Source organism: Centruroides vittatus, unplaced genomic scaffold, assembly GCF_030686945.1.
Source record: "Centruroides vittatus isolate TY-2023 unplaced genomic scaffold, ASM3068694v2 contig_890, whole genome shotgun sequence".
NCBI lineage: Eukaryota > Metazoa > Arthropoda > Arachnida > Scorpiones > Buthidae > Centruroides > Centruroides vittatus.
Window position 1 is genome coordinate 283,310 of NW_027122581.1, and position 13,996 is coordinate 297,305.

Genomic DNA, 13,996 nt, shown 5'->3' on the forward strand with positions numbered 1-13,996 from the left:
CTATTTTTCGAACGTGAGCCTCTGCCTAACCCACGAACGCGGACCTTGTTAACCCGGGCGACGTCCGATCCGGTATCACACTTTGATCTAGTTATTACCATGATGAATATCTCCACAGAATGTGGGCGTGGTCACTCTTAGCTTCATTTCTCCCCATAGACCTTACTGGCATGGGTGTCCCTACCAGGAGCTTATGCTCCAGCCTGCATTGCCCTATGGATCAGTAAAATTACTGGGCTCTCCCACCACGACCAGGTGGTGACCACGGGAGAGTTATTGTTATTATTATTGTTATTGTTATTATTGTTGTTGTTATTATTATTATTATTATTATTATTATTATTATTATTACTACTACATTGGACTCACACAGATCTCGAGCAAATCCAAAGTAAAACAAGAACAATGCTTACTAAGCATAAACAACACCACCCTAAATCTGCCACAGAAAGATTAACCCTTCCACATAAAGATGGCAGACGTGGCCTGATTGACATAGTTAACCTTCACTACAAACAAATACAGTCACTGCGAGAGTTTTTCCACAGAAAAACAAGAAACATCACAGTTACATAAAGCAGTAACTCTAGCAGACTCAAATAACACGCCATTAAACTTACATTCATGTTGTATGGACACAACACAACATATAAAAAGCATAGACACCATTAAGCAATTGTGGGCTCAAAAGGCACTCCATGGCAGGCATCCTTATGACCTGATCCAGGATTTTGTTGACAAAACTGCATCAAACAGCTGGTTAGCTCGGGGATGCCTCTTTGGGGAGACGGAAGGATTCATGATCGCCATACAGGATCAGGTCATAAATACTAAAAACTACAGAAAACACATACTCAAAGATGCAACAATCACAAATGACACATGCAGAAAATGTCACATCATGCCAGAAACTATACAACACATCACTTCCGGTTGCAAGCTCTTGGCACAGACAGATTATTTACACAGACATAATCAAGTAGCAAATATAATACACCAAGAGCTTGCAAAGAAACACAAATTAGTAGACATCCACGAACCATACTACAAATACATTCCACAGACAGTATTGGAAAACAACACGCACAAAATGTACTATAACAGAGCCATAATCACAGATAAAACAATTTTCCACAACAGACCAGACATCACACTCATTGACAAACACAATAAAATCACATACATTATAGACATATACATTCCAAACACTACACAATATACAAAACGCATGCACTGAAGAAATTAGCAAGTACACAGAACTCGCTCAGGAAATAAGGCATCTGTGGAGGATGGATAGGGTGCTTATTGTACCTGTTGTTCTCTCCTCTACAGGTGTCATACCTACAGGTGTCATACACACTACACAAAAGCCTGGGCACATTACAATTGAATAGAAACACATACATCACACTACAGAAGGCCACTATATTGAATACATGTCATATTGTGAGAAAATTCCTGAATACAGACACACATGCTGATACACTTCTTTAATTTATGTTTTGGTTACTATGCCTTGCATAGTACACAGTCACCGGTGTTAACCGAGTATATTTCACATAATAATAATAATAATAATAAAACTCCAAAATACATTTCAACAGAACAAATTAAGTTTTGCATAAAAATGAAATATCAATTCTTAAATCAAAATGATTTACCTTTTTGTAGGATGATTTGAAAGAGAATCTTGATGACTACTCTGACAGACTCGCCATTCATCTCTAACTGTTATGTCCAAACTACTCACACGACCCATAAGGACACTGGTTCCCATGTAATCTAATCTTGATTCTAATGCAGACAGTTTTATGGCTATTGTATGATCTGGTTCTTGACCAAAATCTTCTTTGAAATGTGCTGTAAGTAAACATTTAAAGTACTGTATAACAAAAAATTGAAATTACTTGATGTGAATCGTCACAGTGCTAAGCTGCAATTTTTAACCATATTTTAATTTAAGTACTGTACAATATGTTGTGAAAACATAAAATAAGAAATAAACTAGATTATATTAAAAATACAACTAATGAAATGCTATACCAAATATAATTATTTAATCAAATGAATATGATAATATCAGGAATTAAAGTTGTGTACAGAAGGTAAACATTTAATAAAAAAATCTATTATTACAGACTAAATTGAAAACAAAATAGATAGTGAATCATTTTTTTCAATTTTATGCATTGATATAGTAACGTTTTCTCTAAATTATGGAAAAGAAATACTTGAGAACCATATTTACAAACCTGAATACTTTTGCATTTCAGATCTCTTAAAATTCATATACTATTCATACATTTCAAAATTCTTTCTAAATTGTGTATATTATTCTTTTTAAATCACATATAAAATATTATACTGTTCAAATATTATCAGTAAACAACAAGCAAATTATATTAATTATATAAGTTTTTAATCTGTGATATTAATTCCTTGTGAAATTTAATTAAAGTTAAGTCAATCATTAAGAATTTTATGACCCATATTCAACATCCCAAATTAAATAGAATAATATTTAAATATGAACTGCAATTAAGAACAGCAAGTTAATTCTTAAATTAGAGATTAGTACATGTGCTATTTGAATTATTTTTAGAACAATATAATTATATTTAATTTTTATGATGATTTTAAGCTCTTGAAAAAAGTTGAATGTAAACAGCTATATTATAAATGATTACATCATCACTGAATCTCTAATTTTTAAAAATGTCTTTCTTTTCTTCTACTTAACTTTTATTTGTTTTAGTTTTTAAGATTATATAACAAAATAATAATTGTTCACTATTCTATACAGTAGACCCCCCTATAACACGGAATGTATCTACCGTGTTATAGGGGAGGTCTACTGTAGTTCTACAATTTCCTGAAACTGCTGTATTTGTTATTTATGTTCATCCCTACATTTGTTACCTTGTTTGGTTTTTATTTTCTAATACATTTTGATATTTTAAAACTAATCCTAATAATACTTCTGTCTCAAAGTTATTAAAGTTTCTTTTATCCACAGACTCTTGTACACCTTTTAAACACAGCCGTTTATTGCTATTCACATTTATTGCCGTATATTTATTCACATCTTTTATCATCAGAATCTATTGTCTACTAAACTGAAATCATGTGCTTAGTTCACATGTGACAATTTGTGCAGATATGTCAGGATGCATTTGGACAAATTGGAGAACTTGTAACATAGTTGTTCAAAATTCAAGAATTTTGTTATCCAGTGTTAGATTACATTGGCAAATATGAAAAGTAAAATAAGTTTAAATCTAGAGTTTTACTATCTTAAATTCTTGGAATTACAAAATTCTCGATTTGAGACATTGCATCGTTCATAAATACTTCTGTTACAGTGCTCAATTCTTATTGAAACATTATGACTAGCTAAATTTGTAGTCATTTTTCTTTAGTAATAAAGAATAATTTCTGGCTATTTATTTTTATATCTAAGATAACAAACTATTTGCTTTTTATTTATTTAGATTTCAATTAGATACTTACTGCACGTATCTATTTGACTAAGCTCAATGGTTCCACCAACAATTCCTCCCTTGCTGTCTAATGTTGAACCTTCCAATCCAATGGACACATAAAGGTTTTTATGCCCTGTACTACCTATTGATAAGCGACCCTGTGATTTGAACTCTCTTGTCAGCCACCTTAATAATTTTAAAGTATATATATTAATTTTATTTATCACTCCATAATTTCAATATAGTTATAAATTTAGTTAATAATATAACAATAAATAATTCCAAATTATTAAAAATATATGTCAAATACTGTCATACCTCACAATCATAGTTATGTTTATTTTATTTCAAAAATTCTGAGTTAAGTATATATATTTTAACATTTTTATAATATAAAATATATGTCCATAATAGTAGAAGAGATTTGAAATTTTGCTTTTGGTTTAGAGATTAAATGCATACATAAATAAAATTTTGTAATTTCAAGGGAAAGAAATATAGTGAGTGATCAGTTAATGAACATAACCCATTCCAAGACTTTGTTCGCTATCCAAATTGTTTGTTAACAGATTATCAATTTACCATAGGTTTTTATGGGAATTTGATTAATTTGTTCTGGAGATCCCAAAAAATAAAAAATATATACTTTCTTACTACATTTATTTATATGTAATAATAAAAATACATATATACACAGTCTTGCATTTTTATTAGTCGTGTTTTTTTCATTTGTGGGGGTTAAAGAATCTGTCTAATGTTGATTGCTTTTCTCTCTTCTTTGGGATTTTTCAGAATATAATAGCATTGTAATTGTAGAGATCCCCAAGCTTATTAACCTCAACCTGGTTTGGATATCATTCTAAGACCGTTGTTCTCACATCCTCCCACTTCTTCAAAAAGATCTTTAATAGCAAATATCAGCATTATTCCTCTTTTTCAGAAGAAAACACATCTTGCTGAGTTTCTTGGTGTTTTTTATTCAAGAGTTCTTGGCATTCTTCTGTCATCAGATCAGTTTTCAGGTTCCATTATGAGCTCTTCAATGTTCTTTATTTCTCAGATGTGATTTTTGTTACTCCTTTAGCTGCTTCAGTCTTCTTGATTATACAGTATCTTTCTTAGATAAGATTGAACTGCAGCCTACTGTAGACCTGTTCAAGCCATATGGCCCAGCAACATCAGACATCTTCTACCCACTCTCTACCTTTGCTATTATACTCTCACCTTTCGAAAATAAAAACAGACGCAAAACTTAACGAGTGCTTGCCTGACAGTCTTGTGAATACTACAAAAAAATTGTTTCTGTCAGAAAAATAGAAGTCTGGAATTACAAGGGAGAGTTTCAAAGTTTAGAGGAATACTATCTGATCAGTATATACTGGGTTTAACATTGATGTTGACTTCGCCAGGGCTCTGAAAAGTTTTGAATTGTTGCCTGAAGATGAGGGAAGATCAATTGGTATTCGTTATTTTATGTTGCTTCTTCTTGTGTTTTTTCTGTGAGGTGTTCATTATCCGAACATGTATTCGTTGTCCGAACATAAAAATCTTTCATGAAAGTGTTCATTATACAATTTGTTCGTTAACCGATCACCCAGTTTAGTTAGTTCTTCACATAAAAGTGTAGAACAGTTCAAACTGTAGAGATATAAGGTTAATGTTACCCTTGGTGGCAAGATGGCGACCAGAGGGATTTTTCCCTACATTCTAGACGGTGACGGGGAAAATTTTCCTTAATTTGAGACTGCTGCGGAGATAATTTTTTCCCCTGCGTTTGACGTGGCTTACGCGTTTCCGGTCACCATCTTCGTCTTATATGGAGACTGCGCGTTGCGCACTGTTTCGTAATAACGTGACCTAGGAACTCCTATACTATAATAAGATACTGTAAACCCTATTTTAATAGAAAAAAACATTTTTTTACTCATGTTGATTGTCTGTCATTTCCCTTTTTTACATTTCCTCCTGACTTTCGAACTTTGATCTTCGTTTATAATAGATCCTTTTTCCCCCCCTTGTTTTGCGTCGGCTGCAACTTTCGATGACTTCTTATTTCTTTTTTTACTCGCAGTGGTTGACGTTTCCTTATCCCGACCCTTCTTTGATTTCTTTGAATTCTTCTTCTTATTATTATCGATGTTTTGAATGGGTGCAGACAGAACTGTCTCAGGTTCTACACTAGCTTTTCGAGATATCCCGGATGCTAAAGCCGAAATCGTCACACCACATTCTAGACATAGGTAGTGCCATATGAATGACAAGATACATCCCCAGGACAGACGACCACATTTGCTTTTAAAAGTTCCTTCGTACACTGAATATTTAACTGCACACGAACTGCATCTAAGAAGACATTCATTTCTTTCGCTTCTGTAATATAATTTGCATGTCTTATCGCACGTAGAACACAGCGACTATCTGCAGTATACCTAATTTGACCGCAAATTTGAATGCATTATCAATTGCCGGGGTTAATCCCAATTCTGAATAATCTGTTTCCATCATTTTATAAAACTTCCTGGTAGTACATTTGGCCCAGAATTCCTTCGAACTCAAATCAACGTCGCCCATGACGTGCACAAAATTTCAACAAAAAGAACGCAATTTCTTTTTGTTTTTACTCGTAAAAAATATAAATGACCTTTTTAGCAATTCAGAAAGAACAGATATTGTAAAAAAAAAAATTTCGATGCCAACACTGAACATGCAACACACCACTGTCTTCTAAACTCCCTGCAAACGAAATTTGCATAATTCGACGATCTCGGCATCAACACATTTCGTCACATTTCCAAAGAGCTCCCTCTCACGTCACAAACACGAAATCGCGCATCTCCGTTTCGAGGTTACAGGAAACACGGCCGCTACATCGAACGCAGGGAAAAAAATTTTCCCCGTCGCCATCTAGAATGTATGGAAAAATTTCCCCGGCCACCATCTTGCCACCAAGGGTAACATTAACCAGATATAATTAACAAAAGTATAAAAAGCTTCATTAAAATCATGTAAAATATTTAAACAACAATCTAATTGCTTATAAGTTTATAATCACAAATATTTTGGGTGTCTCTGAAGTTGAATTATATCTTCAAAAGTTCCTGTGTTGTTTTTTAGACATCTTGTTTAATTCTAATAAAGTATTTTATAAAGATTTAAACAAAAGATTTAAATAACACATTTCAAAATTCCAATTTGTTGATAAATTAATAATTATCTTATTTCATATTTTCTACATTTTATTCAATTCAATTATTGATATTGAATCACTTAATTTAAATTTCTAATTATTTATTGATGTGAAATCTTCACATCAATAAATAATTAGAAATTTCAGAATAACCCAAAATAACATTGAAAAAGAACTGTTCTTTAACACTTATCAATATTAATTCACTTGTACAAATATTATCTGATTATTTAACATAAATATTTTTGTTAATATTTAATAATACAATAAATTTAGAATAGAAATAAATGATATTAATTGCTAAATTAATATTAATTAAAACATATATTGAAATCATTATTACATTTTTCTATATAAATTATTTAATTTTTTTTAATTAAGAGTTTAAGTTATTCCTAAAGTGGAATTCCTAAAGTGTTAACTTAAAGTGGAATCTGAATCCAAAAACTTGCAAACTGAAATTCTCTTCTATATCAAAATTTTTCATCTTTAATATTCCAATATCAATCAAATAAAATAAAATTTATTTCATTGAATATGCAAATCACAATGAATTTCAATATTCTAAAATAATACAAAATTGATTTGAGGTTTAACATATTTACCATGCTACATATATATAATACACATTTAAAAAATTGTAGCTATTAAATACTTACATTGTATTTCCCATAACATTTCCCATATTCATATGAACACTTAACTTTGACAAATTTACAGCAAATAATACTAGTGTTTCCCATGTGCTTCCCAAACGATTTGTATGTAATGGGGTTGATGATTGTTGTGACGACTTACTTTCTTTAGAATCAGCAAATGAAACATTTGAACTTCCTAACTTACTACTATTTTGATAATCTAAAACAAATTGTATATTATTAAAATGAATAAAGTTCTTTTAGTCTAATTATTTTCAATTAAAACAAAAATAGAATGTACCAGAACTTTCTACAAAATTTGGTATGTTGCTTAAATTTAACCATAGATGATCTCTACTATGCTTTCGTCCTTCAGGAGCAATTGTTGGATGAGAAATATCACTTGCTGACACATCAGAAAGACAAGAACTAACTCCAAGATTAGAAATTTTTACATCACCCATTGACTGATCCATTGTTTGTGATGGCAACTGCAATTCTGACTTGATAGGTGTGGCCACTGAAATTGAGTTGTCTATAATTTGTGTAGTTCCCATGGATGTATGGGAAGAAGTAGATACACGAGGAGAACTGAAGGGAAAGCATTCTGCTCTGCTAGCACTTGGTGATAATGTTCCACTGCTACTACTTGTTTCTACTGAATCTTCTATTAAATAGAATCAAAAGTATAATAATTTAATTTAATTTATTGCATCAAGTTTTTCTCCAAAGTTCAACTCATTAAATGTTAATGTAGTAGTCAAAATAAATTTTAGATAATCTATATTAAAAAACTTTTGGAAAATATAAATAATCAGTTTATCATATCATTTGTATTCATACATTTTAGAATGCCTAACGGATCCTACATCAGATCATATTTTTAAATAAAAAAAATAATGAAAAATTATAAATTGAATAAATAATTGACTTTGATATTGTAATACACTTTACTATATAAAAAAAAGGAATTATTATTGTCATTTAGGATTAAGAAAATGGAAAATGTGATACATATTTAAAAATAACTAGCAAAAAGTTTTACTCACTTATTTATTTAAATAACAACACTTCTTACCTTGATCACTATACAGAGCACTTGTACTTTGATCTCCAAGAAACATTCGTCTTGCAATACTCCGTCGATACCAAGCTTTAGGAAATGCTAAGATTTCAGTAAGACGTCTCATGTCATACTTAAAGGAAGCTGATCCAATATCACAGATAGCTTTGAAAAATAACAAACATAATAAATTGATAATGCTTGATAAGAACTATATTGTTGTTTTGTTTTAATCTTTTGTTTAGTTATTTTTGATATTTCCAGAAGCAATATTGAAGTTTTACTGTCTTTAAAGGTTATTAAGTGTTAAGTAGTGTTAAATATTAATTAATTGTTAGTTGCAAATAATATTCAACTTTATTCAGAATATATCTGAAATCAAGAATTCATACTGAATGAAAAATAAGAAAATACAAAATATTTAAAATTCTTAAATACTGTACATAATATTAAGATATATTCATAGAGTTTGATAAACTGCATTTACCTGAAAATCTAATGACAGCTCCTCCAGAATCACCACTTCTGTTTGGTTTCTGAGATACATTTCCTTCTATATGACTTAAATTAATCTTTCTACTCCGAGAAATATTTACTTTTACAAATTCCACTTGTAAACTAAGGGAATCCTTTCGTTCACTAGTAGTGAGAGGTGATGTTTCTCGACTTTCTTTTCCTAAAATAAAATTTGAAATTTTAATATAATATTAATTTATATCAAAATAATAATGATTCTTATTACAGAAACATGAATAAATCTTTCAAGAAACAAATAAAAAATATCTAACTTAATAAATATGTTATATTTACTACAGTTTGAAAATAATACACTATTACTTACTAATTATGCTTTAATTAAATATTTAATATAAAATGTGAAAAATAACAAACATAATAAATTGACATCATCAAACATATTGGCAATGTATTGGGTTGTTCAGAAAGTAATTTCGTTTTTTCCATAGAAAAATAAACGCAATATTCTTATAATAAATAAATATTTTATTGAATTATGTATTGACCATTTGGTCAAATACCTGTTGTCATTGTTTCTGGTAGTAGCATGATTTCACATTCATAAAAGTTTTGATTGTTGTTTACAAAAAACTGATCCAAGTGATTTTTGACATTGTCATTTCAAGTAAATGTCTTACAGTTAAAAAAAATTTGTATAGACCAGAACAAGTAATAATCTGAGTGTGCCCCATCTGGCAAATATGGTTGGTAAGATAACACATCCCATCTAAGCTATAACAGTTTCTGACGAGTTACCAAACTTGTGTGAAATTTGGCATTATCATGGTAAAACACTACACTTTGTTTGTTGATCAATTCTGGCCTTTTCTGTTTGATGATATTACTCAATTTGTTTACTCAATGGCAGTACACTTTCGAATCAATGTTAAATTGTCTGGTAAAAGCTCAAAAACAAATTTCTTTAAAATCCCACCATAGAGAGCATCTCTCGTTAATAACATGTAGAACCAATATATCAAGCTTTGAAACGAAACCAATTCGTTTAAGTAATAATAAATGGTTCAATTTAACAGATTTAATCTCTTAGTGATTTCACGTATTGTTGTATGGCAGATAGCTTCAATCAGTACTTTTATTTTGTTTTCATTGGCTTCAAATGGCTATCCAGAATGTGGTGTATCTTCGATATTAAAATTGCCAGAATGCAATTTTGTAAACCAGTTTTGGCACTGTCTTTCAACACATCTTCTCCAAACATGTAACACAAGTTTTTTCTTGTTTAAACAGCATTTTGATTTTTTTAGTTATAAAAAAGCAAAATATGCTGAAAACGATGTTTTCGATTTTCCATATTTGATAGGTCATCAAAAAAAATAATTGTACAGAATCAAACAAAATTTTTTACAAATAAGCCTTAAAATGTCAGCTGTCTAAGTATATAATGAAAATGTGGTTTAAAATAAAATTGGCTGGTAAAAATACATCTAATTCCTCTAATAATAAAAAAACGAAATTACTTTCCGAACAACCCCTATTTAACAGTTTAAAATAGCATTTTCTGTAATTTATCTTAAGTAAACTCTCAGTTTGTACTTAATTAAAAAAATAATATACAATCGACTCCGCATAAGTCGTCACCCGGATAACTTGACACCATTGGTTAAGTAGTCGGTTTTCTGTGGTTCTGACCGACTTACATAGGCATTAATGTTAAAAAACTCCAGTTAACTCGACACCGTTTAACTCCTCATTACTGGATAAGTCGACATACTTTTGCTGTCCCACACTCTGATAAGTCGTCACCCCTCCTGAAAAAATGAATTCACTCACACGTGTGGTGCAAACTCATTTTTTTTTTTCAGGATTTATTTATTAATTAATATATAGTTAATATATTTAATAATATATATATATACATACATATTAATAAAAATGCCTTAACATTTTATGTATTTTTATGTATGAAATAATAACAGATAAACAAACAGAAAATATACAATCTACATCAACGTCACACCAGAATCCAATTTTGCATTTTCTCACGCTAGAGGCATTAAGAATCCTTAGACGTTACTTGCCAACAATTGACAATTGCAAAGATGATGTTTTCAAGGCATTCATGATCGTTGAAAAAGAAAGTCGAGACAGTTAAGTGCTCAAAACAAACAACACTAAACAAATTTTTCAGTTTTTCATCTACAGAGTAATTGTAAATGGAGGACACAATGTATTGTAAGCCTATACTACTGTATAATGCACTACTGTATTTTCCTAATTGTAGTTTTGTGGTTTTTTTTTCCAACTTCGCTTAATTGTCACATCAGATAACTCAACACATTTCCACTTTCCCTTGGAGTGTCAACTTATGCGGACTCAACTATATATACTTTATAATTCAATAATACTAAAAAACAATACATTACCTGATGCTCCAGCTTTTTTCCCTCCACCATAAGGATGAAAAATGTAAAGAGAAAAATCTGCCAAGCAACCAGTCATGCTGAGCCCACCAACAGCAGTCTGATATACTGTTGATGAATCTACTGGTGGCCGAACATTACTGTGTCTTCTGGGTGCAGGTGCTATGTTTAAATATTAATATTATTACTCAATACAAAATTTCATAAAGATTGTACATTATTTCTATGAACAAACAGTAATAGATAGAATAAATAAAATTAATTACACAACCAGAAACTTACTAATATAAATGATGATTTTTTTAGATAAAGCTAAAAATCTACAGATTCTTTAACTCAATAGTATGGATGTCATATTATTATAGTTGTTAATAATTATCATCTAAAAGAAAGAGAGAGACGATGTGTATTGTCCAGGAGATCCTACAGATTATTTGGACGCCAAAAGTTCCAATGAATTCTTGTTACATAGTGGCAAGTACACTAAGCAATGGCTGGCTCGTTTCTTTACTGACATCCTACAGAAAGGTAATATTCCTTTCGCTATGAAACAAGCTAAAATCATAGCTATCCCGAAACCTGGAAAACCTAATGATAGACCAGAGAGCTATCGACCTATCTCACTCTTGAGTGTGATGTATAAGCTTTTAGAGAGACTTCTTTACAACAGATTGAGCAAGACAATTTTTGAGAATATTCCGGTTGAACAGGCTGGCTTTCGACCGAATAGGAGCTGTACGGACCAGGTACTAGCCTTTACTACTTTTGTAGAGGCTGGATATCAAAGGCAATTAAAAACATCTGCAGTATACATCGATCTTACTGCAGCATATGATACTGTCTGGCAGCATGGCTTAATCTATAAGCTGCTCCGAGTGATACCCTGTTTAAAAATGGTTAAAATAATTGATGAGATGTTAAGTAACCGACCCTTTCAAGTTGTCATGGGAAATTCGAGAAGTAGGATAAGAAAACTAAATAATGGCCTACCTCAGGGTTCTGTCCTGGCACCACTGCTCTTTAGTCTTTACATAGCTGATTTGCCTCAAACGAAGGCAAGGAAATTCGGATATGCAGACGATTGGGTGATTGCCACGAGACATAAAGACCTTGCAATTACTGAAAAGATCCTGACAGAGGACTTATCAATCTTAGGACAATATTTTCGCCAGTGGAGACTTCAACTGAGTAAGACAAAAACTGAAGCTACATGCTTTCACCTTAATAACAAGCTGGCAAATGAAGAATTAAAGATTTATTTTGACAATAATTTACTGAAATATAATAAGAACCCGAAATATCTTGGTGTCACTCTGGATAGAACTTTATCCTTTAAAACACATCTGATGAATTTGGCTGCCAAGGTTAATACCAGAAACAACATCCTCCAAAGGTTATGTGGAACCACATGGGGTTCTTCACCGTCCACCTTACGGATCACTGCTCTTGGCTTGGTTTTCTCTGCAGCGGAATACTGTGCACCGGTATGGATAAACAGTACTCACATTAATAAACTGGATGCCCAACTAAATACTACCCTACGTATCATAACAGGTACTCTCAAATCAACTCCTGTCCATTGGTTACCTATTCTGAGCCATATCCCTCCATCTACACTCCGAAGGGATAGCACTCTGCTCAGGGAATATAGGAAAATATTATCTAATCCACAACTCCCGATTCATCAGGATATTGATGACCTCAGCATAAACCGGCTTAAATCAAGACACCCTCCCCTATTAAGAGCTAAATCCCTGCATTCCAATAATTTCAACCTCACTGAATCTTGGAAAAGGCTCTGGGCTGATGTCTCTCCGGTGGACAGCCGACAACTTCCTTGTATCACAAAGCGACCACCTGGATTTGAGTTATCCAGAAATCTTTGGAGTGTGTTAAATCGGATTCGGACCAAACATGGGTTGTGCAGGGACAGTCTTTTTAGGTGGGGAAAAGTTGCATCCCCGCAGTGTGACTGTGGTGCTGAAAGACAGACTATACACCATATCTTGGAAGATTGTCCAGTAAGATCTTTTCCGGGACAACTGAGTGACTTCCTGATTGTGACTGAAAGTGCTTTAAACTATATTTCTAACTTAGATTTACATTTATGATTTGTGTTCTTTCATTTATGATTTGTTCTTTTTTGAATTAGATGTGTAGCCATACGCTAAATAAATAAATAAATCATCTAAAAGTTGCATATTTTTTTATTTTTATTTCTTACAGTATCATATTTCTGATCATAATTAAATACAGTGGTACCTCCGTATATGTCTGCTTTAGAATACGTCCAATTCAGAATACGTCCTGTTTGGACGAAACTAATTTTGCTCGGTATACGACTTAATTCAATTACACATGCCATCTATGAACAAGTAGCACTATCAGTGTACTAGACCAGACTAGACATTCACGGTGCCACAGTTTATAACTTTGTTAAATTTCTTCTCATTTTAATTTGTAAGTAAAATTTTATTATTTTTATTAATCATGAATTGCAAAAAGGCAAATGAAAAGCAACAGAAAACTAAAAAAATGACCAGAATCACAATGGAACTGAAAAAAGAGATTGTTGAGAAATATGAAGGTGGCATGTGTGTTCGAAATTTAACTGTTGCATACTGTATTCCGAGAACAACAATATTGACAATCATGAAAAATAAGGACATTATTAAATCTGCTAATATTGCAACAGGGGTTAAATCAATTTCTAAACAGTGTGCTGGTGA

General features: G+C 31.6%; 1 protein-coding gene across 3 annotated transcripts in view; it reads right to left on the bottom strand.

Moving 5' to 3' along the window:
* Positions 1 to 13,996, bottom strand: part of tweek (transmembrane protein KIAA1109 homolog tweek) — a 176,409-nt gene that overhangs the window by 16,787 nt on the left and 145,626 nt on the right. For all 3 annotated transcript variants that reach the window (XM_067280734.1, XM_067280735.1, XM_067280733.1), the window contains exons 50-56: positions 11,271 to 11,429; positions 8,858 to 9,046; positions 8,386 to 8,535; positions 7,609 to 7,974; positions 7,329 to 7,527; positions 3,511 to 3,668; positions 1,662 to 1,860 (exon numbers count right to left, since the gene is read on the bottom strand). In XM_067280734.1, the coding sequence (XP_067136835.1) occupies positions 1,662 to 1,860; positions 3,511 to 3,668; positions 7,329 to 7,527; positions 7,609 to 7,974; positions 8,386 to 8,535; positions 8,858 to 9,046; positions 11,271 to 11,429 (1,420 nt within the window). The remainder of the gene's footprint in view (positions 1 to 1,661; positions 1,861 to 3,510; positions 3,669 to 7,328; positions 7,528 to 7,608; positions 7,975 to 8,385; positions 8,536 to 8,857; positions 9,047 to 11,270; positions 11,430 to 13,996) is intronic.